The 25,265-nt window shown below is 44.9% G+C and overlaps 2 protein-coding genes across 2 annotated transcripts in view; one reads left to right on the top strand and one right to left on the bottom strand.

Annotated features, from left to right (window-relative positions):
- Positions 1-25,265, bottom strand: part of T265_03354 (hypothetical protein) — a gene marked incomplete at both ends in the record, with an annotated part of 36,305 nt that overhangs the window by 6,939 nt on the left and 4,101 nt on the right. The window contains 9 exons of the mRNA XM_009167815.1: positions 5,052-5,176; positions 8,224-8,352; positions 11,118-11,231; positions 11,741-11,952; positions 13,786-14,002; positions 16,779-17,346; positions 17,441-17,560; positions 17,599-17,697; positions 22,075-22,227. Of these exons, the coding sequence (XP_009166079.1) occupies positions 5,052-5,176; positions 8,224-8,352; positions 11,118-11,231; positions 11,741-11,952; positions 13,786-14,002; positions 16,779-17,346; positions 17,441-17,560; positions 17,599-17,697; positions 22,075-22,227 (1,737 nt within the window). The remainder of the gene's footprint in view (positions 1-5,051; positions 5,177-8,223; positions 8,353-11,117; positions 11,232-11,740; positions 11,953-13,785; positions 14,003-16,778; positions 17,347-17,440; positions 17,561-17,598; positions 17,698-22,074; positions 22,228-25,265) is intronic.
- Positions 4,014-5,989, top strand: T265_03353 (hypothetical protein; the record flags this gene model as incomplete). Its single annotated transcript, XM_009167814.1, has 2 exons — positions 4,014-4,105; positions 5,776-5,989. 2 exons carry the CDS (start codon positions 4,014-4,016, stop codon positions 5,987-5,989), a joined length of 306 nt encoding a protein of 101 aa, XP_009166078.1.

The following is a 25,265-nucleotide window of genomic DNA, read 5'->3' as shown; positions in this document are numbered from 1 at the left end:
CGCGCCGAGGACGTCAAAAGACTTTCAGTGTTTGACCATCGATGTCTTCGGAGCATTGCCCGAATCTGGTGGGAACACCGGATCAGAAATTCTGAAGTACGTTGAATGGTATTCGGGAGAAATAACTCACCCTCGATAGATGAACTGATCACACTGCATAGGTTTCGCTGGCTTGGCCACGTGCTGCGTATGCCAGTCGACCAACTTCATCGAAGGGCTCTTTTTGCCCAACCATGTGAAGGTTGGAAGAGAGCCAGAGGCGGTCAAACAATGACTTGGCAGCGAAGTATGAAAGCTATTATCAGCAAACTCGGCTGCGCTGGTAATTGCCGTCTTCCTGGATGGGGACCCCGAGACGGGCCACATCAATGGCTAGAGACATTGTCAGACATGGCCCAGTCGCGCCCTCAATGGCGCTCGTGCATCCAAGCTATTGCCTTCAATGCTTAGCTCCTTTTCCAACCCCCCCCCACTTGACAGCCCACTGACAGTGCTGGATTTATGCACCAACTTACCAGCTCGCTCGTGCAATGCGCAGCTACCTCCCCCCTCCCCCAAATGATCGGTGAACGAAACTGCGGCAGCTGCAACCACTGTACGACGAGTACGCGGTTCTTGCAACTGACAATGATGATGATGATGACCAACTACTCTGTATGGACCGCACTGATCGTTTTGGTGAAGAAGGCTAACGGGACCATCCGGTTGTGTACAGACTTCTCCGCCGATCTCAATGTTGCACTGGATACCCATCAGTCCCCTCTGCCTCTTCCAAATAATTTGTTCGCGAAACTGAATGGGGGTAAATGTTTCGCGAAGATTGACTGGGCCGATGCTTACCTCACTGTTGAAAGTGAGGAAGAATCACGAGAACTTCTGACCATCAATACGCACCGCGGTCTGCTCCAGTATAACCGACTGCCGTTCGGTGTCCAAACAGAAATAGCTATTTTATAATAGATCATGGGTACGATGCTGAAGGATGCCCCCACCGTTGCTGCCTATTTGTACGAACTCACTGTCATGAGTTTCAACCCCCACGAATTATGGCAACGGCTTAATTACGTGCTTGGTCGTATTCAAGAATATGGTTTCAGACAGAGTGTGTACAGACTTCTCCGCCGATCTCAATGTTGCACTGGATACCCATCAGTCCCCTCTGCCTCTTCCAAATAATTTGTTCGCGAAACTGAATGGGGGTAAATGTTTCGCGAAGATTGACTGGGCCGATGCTTACCTCACTGTTGAAAGTGAGGAAGAATCACGAGAACTTCTGACCATCAATACGCACCGCGGTCTGCTCCAGTATAACCGACTGCCGTTCGGTGTCCAAACAGAAATAGCTATTTTATAATAGATCATGGGTACGATGCTGAAGGATGCCCCCACCGTTGCTGCCTATTTGTACGAACTCACTGTCATGAGTTTCAACCCCCACGAATTATGGCAACGGCTTAATTACGTGCTTGGTCGTATTCAAGAATATGGTTTCAGAGTGCGTCGGGAAAAATGCACCTCCTTCATGCGGTCTATGACATCCAGAAAAACGTTTTCAAATACAGACAAATCCAGCTTGTTTCCCGGTTATTCCTGTTGCTGAAGCAGCCATAGGTGCGTCGCCTGTCGTGGATGCCGTAGTATGGACAGCGCAACAGTTGTACGACATTGGAACGGGTTTTCATGAGGATATGACGACAGAAGTATCCCCGGTGCCACTCGGCTTTTGGCCGCAAAAGAACCTTGGTGTTTGCACACCCGAGTTCCACCTGCAGGGCGGCAGAGGGTACTCGTAAGACGGTTGATCAGTATTATCATGGTCCTTGGATTCCACAAGCAACATCCGTCCACTCGACCGTGGCTGATTCATTGTGCCATTACTTTGAAATGGAAGTCAGCCAAATCCCTCAACGAACAACCAACACCCAATCAAGCAGACCATTAGCCAAAACCCGCTTTCGCCCCATCAGTTTAGTCGAAACATTTTCATTAGAAGGCTATATGTAGGAGTACTTCACAGTGCCTACAGGCGACCTTCCTCGTTCCTAATGTCACAGACAGACGACCAGAACGTGGCAATATATCGGTGACTTGTCCGTCTGTTATCCAACATGAACACAACTGTATGGTTCAGCAAATGAGTGTACGAGGTATTTCATCTTTGTCAACAGTGTTCAGCTAATTTCCTTCGAAAAAGGTGATCAGTGTTTGTTCAAAGGGATTGCACGAAACATCCAACTTGAGTCGCTACCTCACACCAAATTACTGCTCGACTGATACGTAATTTGCACAAGGCATATCAGATTTTTCATTACCTCTGTATCTTTCACGAAAAGGAAGTGACAAACCCGGTCACAGAGATTAATGGTCTACCCTACCCGAAACATCGACGTAAGCGGGAACCAATCGGTTGTGACGAGAAAAGGGTACGTACATTTTCTACACTACTTATGAGTAGGCAAACGTTTCGCCGGCATGTGTACTTTGACATCATCATCATCATCAATGACAGCAACATCAGTGTTGGCACTGATGCTTCACTGCCGTACAGTGATGGTCTCCTCCGAGGGTCCACTGCTACCCTCTGGCCTCTGCATCCCAACGAGCTGGCGCTTCACTGCGTACAGTGATGGTCTCCTCCGAGGGTCCACTGCTACCCTCTGGCCTCTGCATCCCAACGAGGTGGCAGCTTTCGGTCCGGACAAGAGGTCCCGTGGATTATGCCTCAACTACAGTTGATGGCCTTGAAGCTCTCTTGACTGTAGTTTAATATATAATAACCCGGATCACAATTACAGTGACATGTATGTTTGCTGTGCGGGGACATTGGAACATTGGTGGAATGGATACAAATTTTAATTTTCTCATTAGAAGCTTGCTTCATAACGATCATCTTCTTTATATCAAAGGGTTTGTGGTGAACCTTAGGCCCCAGAAATGTGGTGATTAGTCGCCGGCACATCTGCACATGTTTTGCCGCATCCAGTTTGAGAGGTCGCACAGTCGAGGTGAAAAAAGGGCAGATTTGAATGTAGCGTGTCCAAACACAACAATTATCAGCGAGTGCATCATAACGATCATAGAACTTAAGAGTGTTTTTTTTTCAAATGTTCTAAAGTACTACGTAAACAACACTGTCGGAAGATGTGTAACTACCCAGTCACTCACATACTTGACTGCTCAGCTCACAGTCGCTCACTGGATCACGAGACTTGTCTTTTTTCACACTCACAAACCACGTCACATTAAGGTGACTCATCGGACATCGATTGTCTGTACCGCCTAGTGAGCGTAGCGACTACTCATGTGCTGACGCGCCCACGAAAACGCAAACGGACCTACATATAGGGAAACCGAACACAGTCAGCACACAGACTCCAGTGCGCACAGGGAGAAGGAAGTCAACCACTCTCCACAAGTCCACGGACAATTATGGAACACGTGTAGCAGCCATACTGCGGAGAAAACACGTTCCAGCCGTCCGGACTTTCACCGAGGAACTCTCACCGACGATAAGATCCTCTTTTGATTTACTCCCCTCTTGTATTGTATTTGTTTTTATACGTGTTGCAGCCCACTACTGTCAACCATACTAAAAACTTTTATTGATGCACATACCTTCTGATTTGTGTTATGACCATCAACAGCAGTGCACTAATAATTGGTGAGCTCGACGTGAAGTTTGGCCGTTTCTATTACCTTTATCCGTATTTCATTCACGCTGTGGTACGCGCATTTGTTTCGCCATGCCGATTTCTCCAGCACGAGAGAAACTTCCAACTTCTATCGCATCAACAGGCAACGTCAACAGGGCGCGTCAGCACATGAGTAGTCGCTACGCTCACTAGACGGTACAGACAATCGATGTCCGATGAGTCACCTTAATGTGACGTGGTTTGTGAGTGTGAAAAAAGACAAGTCTCGTGATCCAGTGAGCGACTGTGAGCTGAGCAGTCAAGTATGTGGGTGACTGGGTAGCTACGGATGTAACTCAAAAACAGAATAATCATTTGAGAATGGACGAAGCTTGGAACTCAGCGGTTGTGTATTTTGCAGATAGAGAGGACAAGGAACAGATCCGGCCATTTCGAATACGGGGTCTCGACAAGTGAGCGATTTCACATTCTAGTTGCATGTGACATATTCCTTTCGTAGGGTGCTCTTTTAAGCTCGCTTGTTTAGACGACCAGATTTCCCATGAGGTTGTCGCAGGGATTTTTGGGACTCTGCGGTTCATCCCACACGATTTTCCGGCACTTTAGATCGAAACGTCCAAAGCCTTGATGTCTTAAATTCGTAATATGACCATAATAGTAAGGTCTGTAGGATGTAACTCATGAACTGAACTGAGTAACGGTCAGACTCATTTTTGCCATGTTTTCAATCGAAGTCACGAGTCAGGGGTACCCAAAATCGGGTTAGTGTACGGTTCGAAGCTGCTTTATATTCAAATTGCCTTGTTTTCGGAGATCTCGGGGACATCTCTGGACGCCTGAAAAACCCCTCCTAGCCGATGATTTTCTCGTGGGACATTTGGACACAAGAAGTTTCCACAGTTTTATTATAGTAGGTCAGAGTGTTCCACCGTTGATGTTGCCGTCTGTAACGACTGACATATTGCTAATCATGGGCCCGATACATTGGAAGACTGCAAGTCGCAAGTGCTGCAAAACGTACCAGAAAACCTACCCAGATATGACCCGATGTCTCTTAAATGTCACGCCGTAATTCACACATTATCCCCGGAACGGATAGCCGAAACACTTGGTGAATTCGAACAAGCCAAAGACTTGAATATATAGAATTGGCCCAGTCCGACAAATCTAGCAACGGGCCACATAACACGAACAAAGGCTAAATTATTCAGAAGCCACCTCAAGTTTCACATGAGTTGTGTAAGCCTCAACCGTTATTATCGCAGTTAAATTTTGGGAAAGATATCCCTTACAGTTAGGATCCTGGGTACCATGGTTGCCCACAACTGTGCTATTTACAGTTATCACAGTGACCAGTCTTGTGTTGAAGTCTTCGAACAAATGCACATGACAAGATACGACCGATTCCTAGACTCACCCGAAACGTGACAAATTTCCACATCCGCTCCCGCGCGAACAAGGATATCGAGCCACATAATCTGCTGTGCTGATAGCTGATCACCAGGTCCTTTAACTTCAACTAGCTGGATGGTAAGTAAATAGGTTGAAAAAGTGAGTCTGGAGAGCCACGAGAAAATAAACTGTAAACGGACATCGAAAGCTAACCCACAATTTCTACACGAAGGGTTTCTTTATGCATCCAATTGTCCAGTAGGTAATTTAATCACCTTAGAAGTTGAACTTTGCTTAAAGCGCTCATTAACACTTTAACTTCTGCAAATTTTGTCCATTGGTAACCGATTATGTTGGCTGAAGAGACTTGTAGACAAACGAGTCACACTACATATTCCATTGGGAATCGGAGTTCACTGCGCCTGACAGGGCCATTTACACATCTATAGCGAAAAACGACGCATGTAATCAACTGTTTACCGTATGTATATATCCTCTTGCAAGTAAAAGTTCGTGTCCTATGTACCTAAATTGAGAATTACCCCAGTTCGCATAACGGTAAGCGACTAATGAACTATGTAACTAGACCACCTTCTAAGGAAGTATTCGGATGGATCACATCATACCGGGTATACGCTACATTTGCGCGGACTTTTCGGTTTATGTGGTGCCGAATAAGGTCCTCCCCATTCTGATGTCTCGAATAATAATAATGATAATAATCGTTCAGCTGCAAAACCCTTTCGGTGCCTAGCTGCCATGCCACACGGAGACATGAGGGCTGGGATACTGCCAGGTCGCCCAAGCCTAGACAGGGGAAGTCGAGAGGCAGAGGTCGGATTCGGGCGTTCCGGTCAGTAAATTTGCGCTCTAACCACTTGGTTCATCTTGCCTCGGATGAGTCGACAAAGCATCTAGCTTCGTGGCAACCTAATGAACCGTGAATGAGGCGTTCATTTTATCGGGAACTTGTTGTCTGTTTATATTTCACATTGTACTCTCCGTTTGATCCCATTTAAACTGTAAGTATGACAAAATGGATGGTAAACATGAAGTGCTACAGAGAACTTTCATTCCGAATTTGCTTTCGGAATCTCGCTAATTGAAATATGTACTACAAGACTTTTCCTGTTGTCCTAAAATCAAGGTGCTTGCCCTTGTAATTTACTGCTTCAACTCATTCTGGATTGTTTGACTGGCTGCCGTCATACTTTTTATCACGTAAAGAAAACTACGTAAAGTCAAATGGTAAAAATGCATCCCCTAGAAAGCTAATGTTAGCATAATGATCAACTGCCGCACACCTGAAGGCGAACGAAATCCAATAATAGGGTGCAGAGATTGACTTTCAGTTTGATGCCGACAAAATGCAGAGTTGGTTGGTCGAAAGCGGATGAAACAAGCCTGAATCATCTACCATCTTAGGAATACAATCAATCAATCAGTTCATCAGCTATAAACCGTGTACCATACGCACATTGGTTCCAGCTGCTACAATTTCGATCACCAGAAAACGGGAAAGTGGAACATACAACCAAGCCTTGGAGGCGAAGACATGTTCCTTTGTTCAGAAATTTAGTAGCTATGCCTTGAACGCAGTAGCTTTGATTCATGAGCGCCACTGAGTGCGCGATTGGGTCATTTCCTCCAACGTCATTAACCATTGCTAATTTGAGTCCCGAGAATAGCCAGTGCATATGTCCCCATAGGTAGTGTCCGCTTGGTCACTGAGAGAGAGCATCATACCGTACCATCATCATTGTCAGCTGTAAGAACCGCATACCTGCCGTACAGTGGTTGTAGCTACCACAACTTCGTCCAACGATGAGTTGGGAAGGTGGGGTAGGTAGCTGCGCATTGTAAGCGGGAGCTAATAAACTGGTGCGTAAATACAGCACTGTTAGTGGGCTGTTAAGTGGGGAATAAAGAAGAGAACTATGCATTGAAGGCAGTAGCTTGGATGTACGAGCGCCATTGAGGGTGCGACTAGGCCGTCCGATAATGTTGGCAACCATCGATGTGGCCCGTCTCAGGGTCCCCATCCATCATGAGAGAAGAGTAAAATTGTAAGGCACCATAAGTTTTTTCGAGGGGGAAAGGAGCAGAATAATGCACTGTACGTCTAAGAGCACAATTAAAGGGTTCGAGAAGTACCCAAACTACGAAGGTAAGTTCAAGAAACGGCATGTAAAAAGCCCTCTGACCTTGTCATCTTTCGACGACATTGTAGTCCTATCATTTGTAATCACTTAGAGATCGGCATTAGTTGAGTACTGTCCAGTCACTTTTTCGACTGAACTAAAAGGTCTTAATTTTACCTTCTAGGGACGATCACGTCTTATTTCTTACGACGTGATCGTCTAAGGACTTGAGCCATTTTGCCAGATTGTCAGTCACAAAACCGAGTTTTCGCCAGATGATTAAGTCATAATACTTCGTCAGTATTCGTCGCGTTGACTGGAAGAACTACAAACCAATGATGAGCCACGCTCAACAGTACCTCTCATGACTTTCCGCATTATGCATAAGCCATGGGAACACTATTCAGCAGCGAAGCCTCAGTTCTCAGGCGTGTCAGGCTATGGCTGTAGTGTAACACCCAATCGGTGCCTGGCTGCCATGCAACCCGAAGGAAGCACGAGGGCTGAAATACTGCCAGGTTGCCCAAGCCTAAACAGGGGAAATCAAGAGAGATAGAGGTCGGGTTCGAACTACGGACATTCCGATCAGTAAATTCGCGCTCCAACCATTTGAGCCAGGAAATAACGAGTACAGTTAGGAATTGGCTGTTGAACATCCTGGCTCTTCGTAGCTGAAAAAAATCAACAACTATGTCGGATACTGTTTACATTTGCTGACACCTGAAAAAGTGGTCCTTACTGTGGAGTAGTAAAGCCCTTTGAGCGGGTTTAGTTTTGATTATCGACCCCATGGTGAAGTAAGGGCGAAGTTAAGGCTGGAAAGAAGTAAGTCTGAGGACTTTTCTATGTGACAACATGTTGCATGCAGTAGTGAGTCTATATCCGTACGCTCTACCGCAACTCCCACTTACACTCCTCACAGGGCCATTTAGCAATCCTCATCCGTTGGTGACTTTTTGTACATGGTTATTCCGCTTAACGCCATAACGCTCCAGCTGCTCACGGACATGACTCAGTACAGACTCGGTACAACTCACCTTGGCGCGCCGCTCATGAGGGGTCCACACAACAAGGTCTGGTAGGCCAGATTTCCAAGTGCGGAAATCCATGGCAAGTTGGCGGCATACCGTATGAACAACCTTTGGTCCGAGACACCAGAACAGTTCCTAAGAGAACAAACAGTGATGCGTCCACACGGTAAGAGCGCCATGGATTAACGGTGTTGAAGTGGTTCATTCAAACAAAATACTATAAGGCAAAAGCTAGCATGAAAAAAAAGCATGGTAAGCGAAAAAGTTCGGAGTCAGGTGGGTCAAAACACTGCTTGATAAGAAGTTGGAAGGAAACCGTTGGGGTTGAAACTTACATACAGTGATAATGGATACATGATCGGCTAATGGTTGACATGGTTGACAAGTAATAACAGTATGATGTTCTGACTCGAGTTTTTGACTTCTGATCCACTGGCAGTAAGCTTGACTGACCTATACATAGTTCTTATTTGGGCAACGTTTCGCTTTTGATACAAAAGCTTCATCAGGCCAAGTAAACAGGTCACCAATTAGGCCAGGTTTTAAGGCGGACGGAGAACCAATGAGTAAGAACTTTCGATTTTAGCACACTAGATCGGTTTTTATGTCAATTGACGGCTCTCGTCGGTTAATGTGGTTGTCAAAATCTTGCTTTGGTAGATCGGGGGGGGGTCAAATTAATTCCGATCGGGTTTGGTTGCCTAATCTTCCAATTCAGTGAGCTTCAATTGATGATTCACCGCAGTTGCCGCTGATAGGTGTCGTTAATCTTTGTGGGGTTGAGTGCTGCGACAATTTAGTTGGGGGGAGGTGAGGTCAAGTTGAATTCAGATGATGACTATTTCCTCCTCCTGATGACTGCTCACCAACACGTGTCAGCTCTACGGATCCAAAACCGTTCGCCACACGCTTACCAGTTCCACGCCTTCCACTCTGCTAACACAGGGATGCTTGACGGCTTCTACCGCCTCGGCCATCAGTCTCTGTGACGTGAACCGTACTAATCGCCTCGAAACCTCAACATTTTCTAAGTCTATTTTGTGTCCCGTGTTCAGTGCATGTTCTGCAATCGTCGAGTCTTTTAGTAACGCTTAATATTCATCTGCGTTTCTCGGCGGCCTGTTTATTTTTCTACTATGCTCTCCGACTATGATGTGTAGTTCCCTGACCGTCTGTCCTATATAGAGCTTGGTGCAGTCGTTGCACTTAATTTTGTAGACACAGGCCCTAGTTCTGCTTGCCGGGAGGCGATTCTTCGATTTCACCAGTGCAGAGCGCGGAGTGTCTCCCCTCTGGGGATCTATTCTTATGTTGGCCGTGTTTAGAATCCTTCGACTGATGTCCGGTGTCCCTGGTTTATGTGGAATAACAGCCATCCCAAGCCATTTTCGTTTCCGTTTCGCTACGGGTACCAGCACCCTTCGTGTGACTTTATGAACAAAGTAGTGGTGGTCATTGCTGAATCAGATGACACCCTTGTAAGTTTCGATGTCAATTCTTTATGTAAAAATGTGCCAAAAGGGGACACTTTAGAAATAGCTAAGCGACTGTTACTAGCAGACACCACCCTTTCAGAATGGACACAGCTTACGGTGGATGAAATAGTGGAAGCCATAGAAAACATCACATAAAGACAGTCGATGTGAAGACATTACGTGTATGATCGGAACAAGCTACGGTGGATGAAATAGTGGAAGCCATAGAAAACATCACATAAAGACAGTCGATGTGAAGACATTACGTGTATGATCTGGTTAGGTCATCCGTTTCTATGGATGTGATCCGTTTGGCTTAGAAATAGCGTAAGAGGAACTTTCCAACATGCAACACAGTTGCGATATGTGGAACAGAGCCAAACGATAACATAAAGCAACAATGAACAGTTTATTAGTGCCCCAATTCCCAATAGTAATTATCTGGTTGTAATGGTAAATTATTTAACCGGATCTAGCGAATTGGTGGGGGAAATTGTGCTGCTTCATATAATGAGGACCATTGAACTTTTTTAGCATACATCGAAACTTTTCTAAGTCGACAACAGGAAGCATAAGAGATGCTTCATATTCCTCACCTCTTCTCAAGAGGATATGTCCCTGCTGAGAAGAAAACTTCTATCTTATGCAAATGTTTGTTTGTAGGAAGGGAAACGAAAACGAAATCAAATGTGTGTAACAGAACACTTGGAACTAAAATGGAAATAATCTAATGGTGAATCACTTGACGACAGTGTCACTTATGCAACTTCACTCTGTGTCTATACTACTTAAACCCATCCTCCAAAAACCGTGACTTTCATTGATAGTCTGTCACCCGCTAATCTGCTTTTTGGAAGTCTCCATGGACAGTGAACACTGCTTATCAGCACAACACTAGAGAATTGCTGAGCTGTAATTGCAGTGCGTAACCAGGTTGGAATTCAAAGAAATAAGCATTGGAACCCCAGGGTATATGCAACATGTACATTGTCTCTTGTAGAGGACAACTGACGGTTGCTTTGCTTGCATACATACCTGGATGTTTCCTACTGAGAGTGACTCGCTGAAACAGCTTACAAAGTTGAGACATTGTGTTAGTCGGATACTACAACATGAAGATGCAGAAGGATGTGATCAGTCGGTGTCCATTTTAGAATTGATCCGTCAAAGCCGAGCTACGCCGATAGCTCACCGCCCATATTGGGTAATGACACATGGCATTTAAGCTGCGTCGCGTGTACTGACTGACAATTGCCATCAAGTAATGACTAATTCACCACACACAGATGAAAAATTGAGCGTCAAGCGCCCAAGGGAAACGAAGCAGACTGACAGCACAGAAATCAGAAGTGATGTTACAAAAAACGAAGCAGAATGACAGGATGTAGACCGATGAACGGATGATGTCGGTAAACGACAACTCACCGAAACTTCGTCCGGCTTTTTCAACAATTCCCAATTGGTCCAAAGACACCGCTCTCCGTAATGGTCCGTCCAACAGTTGTTGATTCGCTGGATAATGGGGTTCATGTCCGGAGACTGGCAACGACAAGAAACATGCAATTGTTTCAGCAACGTTTACTGTTATCAGTGCTTTGACAGAACATTAGTAAGGGGGTTACTTGAACCCAAGTTATACGCATACTCAATGAAACAGATTCCATAAGTCATAAAAAAGTCCACAACTCAGTTAATTGACACGTCTTCATCGCTGAAGTGGCCGTTGGGCCGCTTGCATCGGGAGGGGGATTAAGGTGGAAGTTGGAGATTAGGTGTACACAGGCTGTGGATATAGTCAATAATATTGGGGTTCTACGTTTATCTGGTGAATGCAAGCAAAGACGTTCAATTTATACAGTTGAGGAAGCCATTCATCCAAAAATACCTTTCATGGAGAAGTATCTGGCGTGGGGCACACCACCACATGGCTTCGGGTTACGCCCTAGGGGGGAGTCGGCCGGGTACTAACCAAACAAAGTTCCGGTAATGTCAACAACAGATCGTCGAACAAAAATGAAAGGTGGGATCACAGGTTTAGTAAAGCTTACATGGAGTTCCGTAGGGAGTGCAGCATTTTCAATTTCTTCCAGACGAGCATCGATAGCAACTTTCCGTGAACGGTAAAAATCGTCTGAGAACAAATCCAGTGGCGCCGCCTGTCTGTAGGAGTAAAACACGTCCGGTAATGAGTGATCGAAGAGAATGTCGTAGAACAGGAGTGTGAAGAGCAAGTGATGGATGCTCGATTCTGCGTGAATACCTGAGATGAGCGAGAAAAAGGTGAATCAATCGAAGACAATGAAGGATGCTATTCACGATGTCTTTCACAAAATAAGCAATCAGATTTACGGATCAGAGAGAGCAATCGAAGAACAGGGAACTGGAAATCTGGGGGCGTTTAGTTCACTATTGGGGATCAACTAGTGAGTGCGATGAATTCAGTCGCTTTTATTCGAAAAATATTGCCAATTCCAATGCACAGAGCACTGAAAGGATAACGAGCACTGATTATTTCATAAGTAAAATTGGAGTTAGGACGTTCACATAGTGAAGTGCATTAGTTAACACTATCAAGTGGCAGCAGATGCTCCGCTCACAATTCTTCAGACGTCCGAGTTCGAGTGGAGTTCCAGATAGTTTGTCACCTAGTGACTAGTCCAATCGTTCTTAGCGTCTCAGTGCCCTTAAGCCCGTTCGATTTGAAGATGTACAGCGTGCTAAGATAAAACTCTAAGTAGGAGGCAACACTGACAAGACATTCGTTACTTAATTCATTTCATTTTATCATAAGAAATTTCAATATCATTATGGGATTATACTAGCAACCACGCTCAACTTTCATATACTCACTCATTAAACACGACGCACGTGCACGTACAGTAGACTTCGTACGAAGGCATGGTAGTAAAAAGCTGTTCAGCCGACGAACAGGGGCACCGCATCCTGCGAACATTTTAGTCGAATCTTGAACAACTGTGGGCTGCACATTCTTGGGATACCAACACAAACTGTATGAACTCCGGGTTGATAACCTGTAAGTCAGTGGATTCACACTGCTAAGTGCGAGCGTTGAAATTCCCAATATTCCTTCCACAACTGGCGGTGGAGAAAGCTATTGTCCGGTCATAAAAGAGTTAGTGGCCATCAAGTATCACTCCATAGACTTTTCAACCAAATCACTACTGTACACTATTGGGTTTATCTTGGGTGATACGTATTGCCGCAACAGGAGTAGATCAGGTGTAACTACAGCAAAACCATTATTACGAAATGGGACACTAATGTTACTGTCACTGAAGAAAAGACATATGCTGCACACAGGAAAGAATTTATGAAGCTCGTCGATAGACGGGGCCATGTCAAGATGACTATTGGAGAACAAAGTATGCTCATGCAGATAAACGGCTAATACAACAGGCTGATCCGATGCACGCATAAAATTAACGGACAAGAAGCGGGTAGTGCGAAGCCATAAATAATCGTGACATACATTGAAAGTGTGTAGGACTAAAAGGTCAAAGACATGTGGTACATTCTCAACCTCGTAGCAAGAAAACCCATCCACAGGGGAAAACTGCAAGCAGAGGTCATACTTGAAGTACTGATGGCACAGCAGCTACACAGCGCTTTTCGGCAGACGGGTTTCACTGACAGGAAGAAACCTCTATTGAACTTTCTAAATCTTCTCACGTTACCGGCGGATTCAAAGTGCGCAGTGTTCCAGACGTAAGCAATGATTTAGTTAGTTTTCTGTTTACTCCTAACTGTCGCAGTGTTTAGGTCTACCAGGCTCCGCTTTTCTTCAGATGCTCGATTTTATCATCTGGTAATAGCGCACTGCGGATCTAAGATCCAGTGAACCACAGCCGCCTAAATCGTGTGGAAATCTCATTAAACGGGAATGGCACAAACGTAGAATTACTAGTGGCCTGGTTACCAGTTACCTTCCAGTTACCTAGAGCACAAAATCCGCGTCAAGGTGAAGGTATTCGATGGATCACTGAACCACAGATAATCAATTGTGACAGCTTCTTAATGTCAACTAACTTAAAAGACGACGCTTCGAGCCCCATTTACAACAAGGGAGACTCACCACGTTCAAAGCCCAACCGTGAAGTATAGTGCCGAAGTGTCCACTGTTCCACATTCAGTAATAGCGTGTGTTGCTCCAAGGGTTGTTTCGTGGGGGATCCGACCTTGTTTGGAGAACATGTGGACTTTTTCGGCGATGCAGCTTCTATCCACAAATAATGAGGACGATTTGCGCCGATGTCCTTCGAAGAAGCATTCACCGGAGCAGACACGTTGACCTGGAAGTAAAACGGGCGACATAAACTTGCTGGGTAAATCCTGAGATGCCTCGCTCTGATAGTTTTTCCAGGAAGTATATGGGGGCGAATCCATAGGATAAGATGTGCTCAACCGAGACACACTTGAAAATGGTGTTTGAGAAGTGCTTAAAAAAGCGCGTTTGATACAAGGGACCCTCACAACTTAAATATAATACTGTTGTGGATATAAAATATAATTTTAAAAAACTAGGCCCAGAGGCTAATGAGCGACAGCGGTCTGCACACAGTAATTGCTGCTTTTTTGAAGCCACAGTACTGGTAGAGACTCAATACTCAGAGCATAGTAGAAAAATAAACAGGCCGCCGAGAAACGCAGATGAATATCAAGCGTTACTGAAGGACTCGGCAATTGCGGAGCACGCACTGGACACGGGACACAAAATAGATTTAGAAAATATTGAGGTTTTGAGGCGAGGGCCGCGGTCCACGTCAGAGACTGATAGCCGAGGCAGTAGAAATCACCAAGTATTCCAGTGTCAACAGAATAGAAGGCGTGGAACTGGCAAGCGTGTGAAGAACGGTTTTGGATCAGTCAAGCTGACACGTGTTGGTGTGCAGTCATCAGGAGGAGTAGCCATCATCTGAATTCCACTTGACCTCATCCCCCCTCAAACTGAATTGTCGGAGCACTCACAACCCCACAAAGACCAAGGAAAATCTACTAGTGGCACCGGAGGTGGATCATCAATTGAAGATTAGAGAACCAAACCCGATCAGAATTAATTCGAAACTCCCCCGATCCACCAAAGCAAGATTTTGACAACTACACTAACCAACGAGAGCCGTTAATCGACACTCAACACTGATCTAGTGTGATAATTTGAAGAGGACTAACTGATTGGTTCCCCGTCTGTCTCATAACCTGGCTAGTTTGCTGACCTGCTCACTTGGCCTGATGAAGCTTTTGTGTCAAAAGCGAAACGTTGCTCAAATAAAAACTACCGATTGTTTACCAGGCTCTTCTGAAACGATGGATAGTAATTCTGTTTTTTGTTAACTGGTGTTTGCTTGACTTCTCTAATAGAAAGGCTGAAAGTGACAAAGAACACACAAAACAGACGATAATGAGTTTTTGCAGTTTTTTTTACCACATTGTGTAACCTGCCTCGACACCTGCGTTCCTCGTACTTCCTCGTAAGGGCTGCAATTTGACTTGCGTTTCATACTCTATCGTTCAGAGTTCACACCACTCTGACACTACAAGACGGTACTACCATGATTGAGGGCCATCATCTGCAAGAAACAGGGCCAAATGGCCAGGTATGATAGTTGATTATTGCTGACGCTAGTAGTGTTAAAGCTGCAATCATTCGAAATTCAAATGATGATGACACTTTACACTGGAAATTGCAAAGGCCGAAATACCTGAATTTAATTCAGTCATAGTCCAGGGCTTAAGAGTTGACGACTATCCCTGGTCGAAGTATGAAACAGTGAACTAAGCGGTTTCAAGTTTCAGTGACAAGCTTAAGCAAACTCCTCACTTTGACACTAAAGTCACACTTATGTCTGGTCAAGCCCTAATGGAGCATATATGGCCCCATTAGTTTTTGTTGAACATTTTACCGGCAAATGTCACACATCCGTCCAAAGCGGAAAACTCAGTATAAGCACATGGAAATCTCATAAATATCCAACTGCTAAAGGGTGCGTTTTACAAATGACGGACAAGAACAAAAATAATAAAAAATCATTCAACTATAGCGCCCATTCGGTGCCCAATTGTCAACCCACCCGAAGGAAGCATGAGGGCTGGGATACTGCTAGGTTGCTCAAGTCTAAACAGATGAAGTCGAGAGGCAGAGATCGGATTCGAACCAGAGACCTACCGGTCAGTGAATTCGCGCTGTAACCACTGAGTCATCTCAAACAACGCTGTTGTTCGAAGCTCCTCGACCGTCTTCGGAAGACTCTCACACCATGCGAATAGGTATTTTACGTGGTGCTTGCCAAAACCTATCTTTAATTAGACAAAGGCCGGTGCTTTACTAAAGAGTCGGTCGGGTGGACCAATCCAGCAGAATTATCACACGAATAGTATATTGCTTTTATGTCACAAGCCCCGACAGGACACGTTAGAGGTATGAAATCTCCGATGAACTGAGTCGGATGGAGAATCAGCTATGAGTTCTATAATTTAGAGCCACGATATGTGTGAACTTGCAAGACTGCAACTGGTCACCTGACCCATTGGTGGAGTTTAATGCACTTCATCCGGCAGACGTAGTCCCACTATATATTGTTTCCAGCAATCAGTTGGACCACAGTGAGACCAAAAGCCAAATCGTTCAAATGGAGGTTTGTCTACAAATGCGGTACTATAAATACAATAGTAAAAGTATATAAATTATTCAAAATCCAACAAACATGTAAGATTTCCGCTAGCCATTTGGCTGAACTGGGATGTCCCTCATAGATAGTTGTATGGATTGATAAAGTTTAAATTACAATCAAAGTGAGATTACCCCCACAAAGAAGTATAAATTGAAAGAATTGAAAACGGTAATCCATGCACTTTCCTGAAAGTCAAAAATCGGTAGGATACTTTCATTCAGAATGATAAACGCCTGTTTATGACGAACATGTTTGGATTTTCCAAGCCTGACTGCTCAATGGGGAATAAGCAAGCAGCCGTGCGCATCCTTGACGACCATGAGGTGGAATGAATTTTGAAGAGAAAAAGATAAACTTAAGGTGAAGACAGTAGGCTCGAATGATAACCAGACGCACTCACTTCCGGTGCCATATGTAGATCTGTCACCAGCTGAGGGACCGACCAACGTTGACAACTCGTGGTACGTTCTGACAGTTCAACACCTGATTCAAGTGATTCATTGCCCTTCTTCAAGCGTCGTCGTTTAGGTTGGCTCACCGTGTCCAGTTGACCACTTTCTGAGGAACTGACACACACAGCCAATTTGTTCATTTGTTCCTGTACAGTCAAACGTAGTCCACCACGTAGACAGGTGCAGGCCCGGGAGGCATCCATCCGGTTGTTCTCAAGTTTCATAAAACCTAAGATAACCTTCAGGGTCGCAAGAGGTTGTTTTATATGAGTTCCTTGATCAACCAATAATCGGGTGATCAGACGACCTGCGCGGCACGGACCAATGGAATCAAGGGGGCATCTATCAGGTGACTTATTTGGGAGGCTAAGTAACCAATGAATCAGTTCAACGGCATCCGTGTAGCGACGTTGCCGTTCGAATAAATCCACGACCATGAATAGAATTCGGAGGGCTCGGTAGGGGGCAGTAAAGCGCCGAAGGAATTCGGGAATATCTTCCCGTGCGTGTACGGGGCTAACAGGAAGGTGAAAGAGAGAGTGGGTGATTTGGCTATTATATCCAGCTTACGCTTCAGAGATGTCCATACTTAACAAAAACATTAACGCACTTGACGAGTAGGTCGCGGAGCTTTGGTTTCATGCTGTCGTAAATATCCATGGCTGAAGAGTACTCCTTACTGGTGATCAAGGCTTCCAACCGCAGTTCCGTATCCAAAAGGTCTAAATGACTGGGTATGCGTGAGAGCGGAAAAAACATGATACTTACAGGTGTAATTCTTTTGGAGTTCGATATATCCCGGTTGTTCGTTTGATTTCGTAGGCCGGATAAATTATGTCTTTGCGACGAACAAGCAGCATATTGTACCTGGCACGAATTGAAACGTGGAACGATTGACATCAACTATCGGAGGATGGTTTTGGGAAAACTTATGTGAAATAATGGTTTACGCATATTCCGAAAGTGTTCCGCGTAGAAGAGAAGTCAACCCACCATATCAAAGGTCTAGTGAGATTAGGTCTACATCGGTCATCCAGTCGACTCTCCTCGCCACGTGGTAAGAAAGTACACTGCTGGAGTCGTTAACACTAGAAGGGCTGCGTGCTTCTCAATGTGGTGCCACCAGCAGATAAACGCGGAAGTCGGGGAAATAAAATGATCACAAAGTATAAGTTACGGGAATTGTATGATGCTGATGCAATGGAATACAACAAACAACCCTGTAAGAGAACTGGGCTGCACATATTTGACCAGTGTTCGCGAACAGGACGACACTGATCAGAAAAGCAGCTGCAGGTTTTACAAGCCACCGAAGTTAAATGAGTACTTATGTAGCTCGGCGTGTACCATTACTATTGGCCGTGAGAATAACATAAAGGTGTGACGACCTGTTGAATAGAGCGGAACACCAAAATCACCGACGATTTAGCAGCAGATGGAAATTTAGGTCTGTACAGATGGAATCCAAATTCAAAGGGGGGGGGGGGGGTCAAAGTAGTCGGGTACTGAGGTGATCAAATAAAACGCCCACAGTAAAACCATGGCTGCCGGACAATGTATAAGACAAGGATGACGAGAATGTGTCAACGTAAGCTGCATTCGTGTCTCAAGTAAGATGAGTATTCCCTGAATCAGAAGATAGCCAATAAACCATTAGGAATAGAAACAGTGAATAATGTGCATTTGATGAAAGTGCTGTCCTTTTTCACAAGAGTTTTACAGGTCCACAAGCTGACAACCGATTTGCTTCAGACTGAAATTCTACTGCATTAAGAACCGGTGACCTGCATTCAGGATATAGGCCTCTGTTTTCGAATGGTAATTAAGCGGCTATATGTCCTCCACACAACCCCATACATTTCAACCTCCCTACAGATATTCACTAATCACCGTCACAAGTTGACGTTTCTTCCACTGCTTGAATCAGCCTGTGTACTTGCTGGTGATATTGGTGATTTAAGCTGCCTGATTGGTTTCCTGTTCGCTGCTCTTCGCAACTTAGTTAAGAATGTTTTGTCACCAGTCGAGGTAACACCTGTGAGCAGTGGGTGGGCATTTCGTCGTTGCTTAGCGGTGCGTCAATTCTAGAGGTGACGAAACTTTGCAACCAAATTATCAAACTCAGTGAATAGAACACCAGCCATATATGGAGGCCTGGAATCCGTTCCCGGATTAGCCTCACACACGGGACGAGGCCAACTGGTGGCTTATAATTGTCTACTCAAGTAAGCAAAACTGAAAAGTTAAGCCCCAGAGTGCATCCAGGGATATCTGATGGCCCACATAACTCATAGGACCTATCCTAGGCACACACGTATGGCTAACTGGTGATAGCTGTCGTTCACTTAAGTCTGTGTAACAATGGTCAAGCAGAATCCGACTCTAGACTTACCCTTCTGGAATGTCTGAATTGTTAGGACGGGTGTTTTGCATATCGATACGTGAAATACATATAAATAAAACAATAGGACATTTGACTCAAAACAATACAGTACAATATAAAAAATGATAACGCAGACTTGCAACAACATGGAAAACAGTGCTCAGCCTGGCAACCAAGCCAGAGGCTCTTCATGGAAAGTCACTAATGACGCCCTTAGGTTATGGCTGTGGACACAACTAAACCATTGGTACCCCCAATGTATGCAATGTATGCATCACACATGAGAGGCATCCTAGGTACAAGCAAATGGTAGTCCCTGCCAGGCATCATTTAACTTGGCATTGCAGCGCCAAAAACCAATTCTACTGGTGAACGGTGTAGGGATGCACGAAACATCGTGCGCAAATATGGGAGTAACAAGGGTAATTGGTCGTACCAGTTGGGTGAATTACTCTCTGCCCGAAATGCGATCCTTAAATGTCTGTGAAAACGTTCGACCATTTGCCTGAGGATGATATGTGGCAATAAGAATGCGGGTACATCTCAGGAGCTCGATCAAGATCTGAAGTAACTGGAATTCATATTGAGAGTCACGGTCCGTGTTTATGAAAGAAGGGACCCCAAAACTGGAAATCCAGCCGTTGATGAATGCCTGAAAGATGGTCTCCATAGAAGTGTCATGTATAGGAATGGCTCCAGGCCACCGTGTAAAACGATCGACACACGTGAGGAGATAAGAGTGACCATTGGATCTCGGTAGAGGATCGATAGGGCCGAGGTGAACATGGTCGAATCGGCAGTCTGGGGAAGCAAATGTGCCGATAGGTGAATGGGCTTGGGGAATGATTTTTGAACGTTAGTGTACAAGACAAGTTTTTGCCCATGGACCATGTCCTTATTCATGGTCGGCCATATGAAATGGTGTAAGTTTGACGGTGGAATGCACGTCAGGGTGTGAAACGTTGTGTAGAGCGTCGGAAACTTGGCGGCGCATTTCGCTTGGAACGAAAGGTTATGGAAGCTTTCTGGAAGAGAACACAAGTGGTCAAAGTTCACCAAGAACTACGGCTATAGTGGATGCATCAACGGGAATTGACAACTGGGCGTCCGGCTGCAGGTGAAATAACTTCAAGGAACCAATCAGCGGAGATTTAACCTGTTCAAAAGCTTGCATGTGAAAGTCATCAAGGTGATATACTTTCGAAGGATTGCCAGCTAGCAGGTTAGTAAGGAATGCTAGATAGCGGGCGGTTTTAGGGATGAAACGACGATAAAAATTAATCATCTCTGAGAACGTTTGACTTGTGTTACAGATGTGGGCAAAGGAAAGGTGCGGATGGCGTAAAGTGTTTTATCTATGATAGGTCTCAGAAAGTTCAATGGGGGCGGACCAAAGGTACACTTCTGAACACTAAAGACGATGCCGTATTCATTTAAACGGGTAAACAAAGTGTGCAAATGTTCTAAATGATGCTCGGGTGTGGAACCAGCAACCAAGATATCATCGAGATGAGCGAAGACAAAAGGTAGAACCGCGAAGTACTTGGTCCACAAAGTGTTGAAAAGTTTGTACTGCATTAAGAAGACCAAATGACACGCGTAAAAATTAGATAACCATGGTCGCCGCAGATGAGCGGACTCGGCGGTATCAAAAACGGAGTTACATGGGCAAGGCTTAAACGTGCATCACATTCCCAGCAGGGAGCGGCTGATCACTTTTGAAAGCACCTAACAGGTAAAACGGAGAGTGGCCTCACCGAGTTTTTATTTATGAAAATATCCTGCAACCAACTGTCAACAGTCAACTTTTGAAAACCACAAGATTCGAGAGTTGGAATTAACATCTGCGATCCGCTCCGGTGAGCAAGATGGTTTACAGGCCATGAGTCGCACGCACGTGTAAGGGCAAAAGCCTTACAGCGCTGCAGTAGAATGCGACCAAATCGACGACCTCTTATTTTGGTGGTAGACTTGATGACCGTTCAATAATAGTCCAAAAGTAAGCCGTTTGGTATGCCATAAAAAGACACCCCAATGGGAATCGCAGTCAAGTTTGGAACGTGCATGAAATTCCGTGGATCATATGAGAAGCTGAGCAATTAACTTAACATAAAGCCGAAGCAATGAGATTTCTATAGAGCCATCGTGACACTTTATGAAGGTATCAGAAATTTTTAGCATGAAAAAAGTAGGGTGCCAAGTACTTCCGGAGCGCAGATCGTTACCCTGACTCTAAACAAATGGAAAGGTTTGAAACAACTTTCTACCGACTCCGGTGAGTAACAGAAGAGAACTTACAACTCCGCCAAGCAACTTACAACTCTCACCAAGCATCCCAGTGTTAACAGAATAGAAAGTGTGGAACTGGCAAGCGTGTGGAGAACGGTTCTGGATCAGTCGAGCTGACACGTGTTGGCTTGCCGTCATCAGAAAGAACAGTGGTCATCATCTGGATTCCACTTGACTTCAAGCCCTCGAAGTAAATTGTCGGAGCACTCAAGGCCCCACAAAAAAACAGGGAAAATCTACCAGTGACAACCGAGGTGAATCATCAACTGAAGCACCCTGAATTGGAAGATTAACGAACCAAATCCGATAAGAATTAATTTAACCCCCCTCCCCAATCCACCAAAGAAAAATTTTGACAACTCCACTAACCGACAAGAGCCGTAATTGACACTGAACACCGATCTAGTGTGATAATCTGAAGAGGACTGACTTACTGATTGGTTCCCCGTCTGCCTTATAACCTGGCCAGTTTGGTGACCTGCTCACTTGGCCTGATGAAGCTTTTGTGTCAAAAGCGAAACGTTGCCCAAATAAAAACTACCGATTGCTTACCAAGCTCTTCTGAAACTTACAACTCCGTTTTTAGGTGAGCTTCGATGGACTTGGCTCGTGTAGGTCCAGGCATGGCGGTATCGGATCCAAGAGAGGAGAGCCAAATGATGCCAGCTAGCAATCGCATGCGCGCGCGTTCGGGTCGCCAACATGCGCCCAAAACCCGACTTATTCTAAATCGGAGAAGAGTGGGTCGTGACTAGAGGAAGTCGAAACACTTAAGGAAAGAAATGAGCATGACTTTCAGTATATTGATGACTTCAGCAACTGTTAGGACCTCTAATCACTTCAGAACACCGGCATCCGAGTATAAACACTTACGGTCAACGGGAAAGTTAAGAGGACCGCAAACGGTGGACACAGTGAGGCGATTGGTATTTTGGAGTTGTTGGTAGTCTGGCGGATACGTATAACATGGCCCTACAGAAAGAAGGCGGGTTTCATTGCCGTAAGGTTGTAAAAGTCCATGTACGCCGTTTGAAGTAGTGGTATCTGACTCGCGAACCAGGATATTGTCACATGTGCTTATGATTGTGAACCTGGGGAAAATGTTTAGAGCCCAAGACGGCGACCTTACTTTCAAGGATTCTACGCCGTTTACAAATTTGTTCGTTAGACGGCCACCTTAGCTGAGTATCAATGCACGTGAAATATTCACCTTGTTTTCAATAACCAGGAAATCATATTCAAATAAGATGTTAAATGCATTGTGTGTTGGACTGGATCTCAGTCTGCGTCGTTCGCAATACAGGACATCCAAAGAACGCACCCATTCCATCACAGAAGCCCAACGTCGTAAGGTAAAATAGGCTGTTTAGTCTATAACACTGCCACTGACCCACTGGATAGCATGGAACAGTTCCAGTCGACTCGGTCAGTAGGCACGTTATTTGTAAGCGACTAACCGCGCAACTAATTTTCAGTTACACAAAACAATAAATTGTTCTCCAGAGTGCTAAATTTGTTCGTTAGACGGCCACCTTAGCTGAGTATCAATGCACGTGAAATATTCACCTTGTTTTCAATAACCAGGAAATCATATTCAAATAAGATGTTAAATGCATTGTGTGTTGGACTGGATCTCAGTCTGCGTCGTTCGCAATACAGGACATCCAAAGAACGCACCCATTCCATCACAGAAGCCCAACGTCGTAAGGTAAAATAGGCTGTTTAGTCTATAACACTGCCACTGACCCACTGGATAGCATGGAACAGTTCCAGTCGACTCGGTCAGTAGGCACGTTATTTGTAAGCGACTAACCGCGCAACTAATTTTCAGTTACACAAACCTTGGGAGGGCGTGATACCAACAAGGTTAAGGACAAATAGTTCAGTCATAAGCAGAAAATAAGGGCCTCCATTCAGAGTGAGCAGTGGTTCACGTGTCCACAGCTTGCTGAAAAGCACCATCAGGCTGTTTCGGAAACCAAGAAAACAGAATCGCTTCACCTTCAGTTCAGTTAACAAGATAGGAGGAGGACCGACTGTGTAAGAGCTATCTCGTGTAGAAATCCACCAAACCGATGAACATGCAAAACCGCAATTTGCACTCGTTCTTGGACAGACGATCAGCGTGCTCTTAGCTGCTAAATTCGTTTCTACGTTACCGTATCTAAGCTCGTCTGCGATGACGGAGAAACTCGCATTGGCCGTCCAGATCTACTTCTAGCAAACGGCACGGTCCATTAGTGAAAGTGGTGGTTATAGTGAAATGGAACCCGATCTGTCATTTGGTTCAGCCTGACACGATAATACACGGTTTTCAGTCACTTGTATCGCCCACCATGACTCAGATGACAGGGTTTTCCCATTGGTATTGCCGTTTTTATGTCTAAGTCTGATCTGACTATATTACCAACATGATTCCGCAGATATAATAATGCAGTCATTGATCGTTCAGTCATCAGATTACGTGCTGCGAGTGAGAAGTAATTGAAACTAGTTTTCGTCTTGTATTAATGCCAAATGGCGAAAGCTACTCAGCGGTTGAACGATAGGGGAGTTGTCACCATTCATTTACCTTAGGAAGGGCTATTTGCATCTGAATTGACCTAATTCGTAGATGACCAAACAGAGTACGAACACACTGGACTGTGAGACATCCATGATAAAAAATAAGTTAATAGGAAATCTAAAGATCAAGAAATGTTTGGGTTCAGGTCATAAAAGAATGGGTGATATGGATGAAGGGCCGGGATACATTCACTCACACTACGGATTCAAACCGCCTGGTTCGTCTGTTCCTAAAGCTCGTGCAGCCATACTGTGTGGGCTACTGAATAACCTCTGAATCGGATGAACTGGTGGCATCTACGACCAAGTCGGGCCATCGGAGGAGCGTAGGCTTAATGACCACACGTATTGGAACTTATGGTAGTTACGGTTGACAATGGAGGGATGATACCCAACACTGTGTGCTCCGACAGAGAAAGTAGCAGCTCCCAACAAAAGATAAATACTAGCAGGTAAGTAAAACGAACAGAGACACATGAGAGGTGGTAGTCACAATGTGCCTTATGTTGTTGGTTCCAATATCCAATTTCATCTGAGTATCTCTAACATACTGAGGCAGCGGATGACAACTAACATCTCAGCCAAAATAAATAATACCACCCAACCTACAACGACCCTATGCAGTTCTTCAAACAAATAGATATCGCCATATGCGACAGATGGCATTATCGCTCCCCTCGAGCAACAAAGGCCTCGGTTTGCAAGATTCGTGATTTGAGCAGCAAAGTTTACTTCGTCCACCACCTCTTACCAACTCCCACCCATCTATCCTAAACTCCAAAAAACTAAATTCCTGGAAATGTGGACTGCACTCACCTCCGTTTCCTACGTAACCCCTGCAGTAACAATGGATTAAGTCCCTTTCTAACTCCCTGTCTCCTAGTCGGTCACTGTGGTTCCTTAGCAGACTTGTAAAAGAAAAATTATATTTCGACATATATACTCACATGCATATCGATTTGTTTTTGACAGGAGACTCATCTGGAACCCGATTGAATCTCTCATTTATCATGTTCAGGAGTTTTCAGCAACCTTCTGAGTAGCGCACCACGTCTATACAAAATCATATTTGTTACGCCCATGAGTGGAAATGAACTCCAATCACAAATCTAGTCTAGATTGAAGCCCCACCGTTGAGCCGTGCATTGTCAGAGACATCAACGTACAGTGTTTGTTTACACGACGCATACCGACTCAA

This window comes from Opisthorchis viverrini (assembly GCF_000715545.1).
Source record: "Opisthorchis viverrini unplaced genomic scaffold opera_v5_46, whole genome shotgun sequence".
Classification (NCBI taxonomy): domain Eukaryota; kingdom Metazoa; phylum Platyhelminthes; class Trematoda; order Opisthorchiida; family Opisthorchiidae; genus Opisthorchis; species Opisthorchis viverrini.
This window is presented reverse-complemented; position numbering and strand designations above follow the sequence as displayed.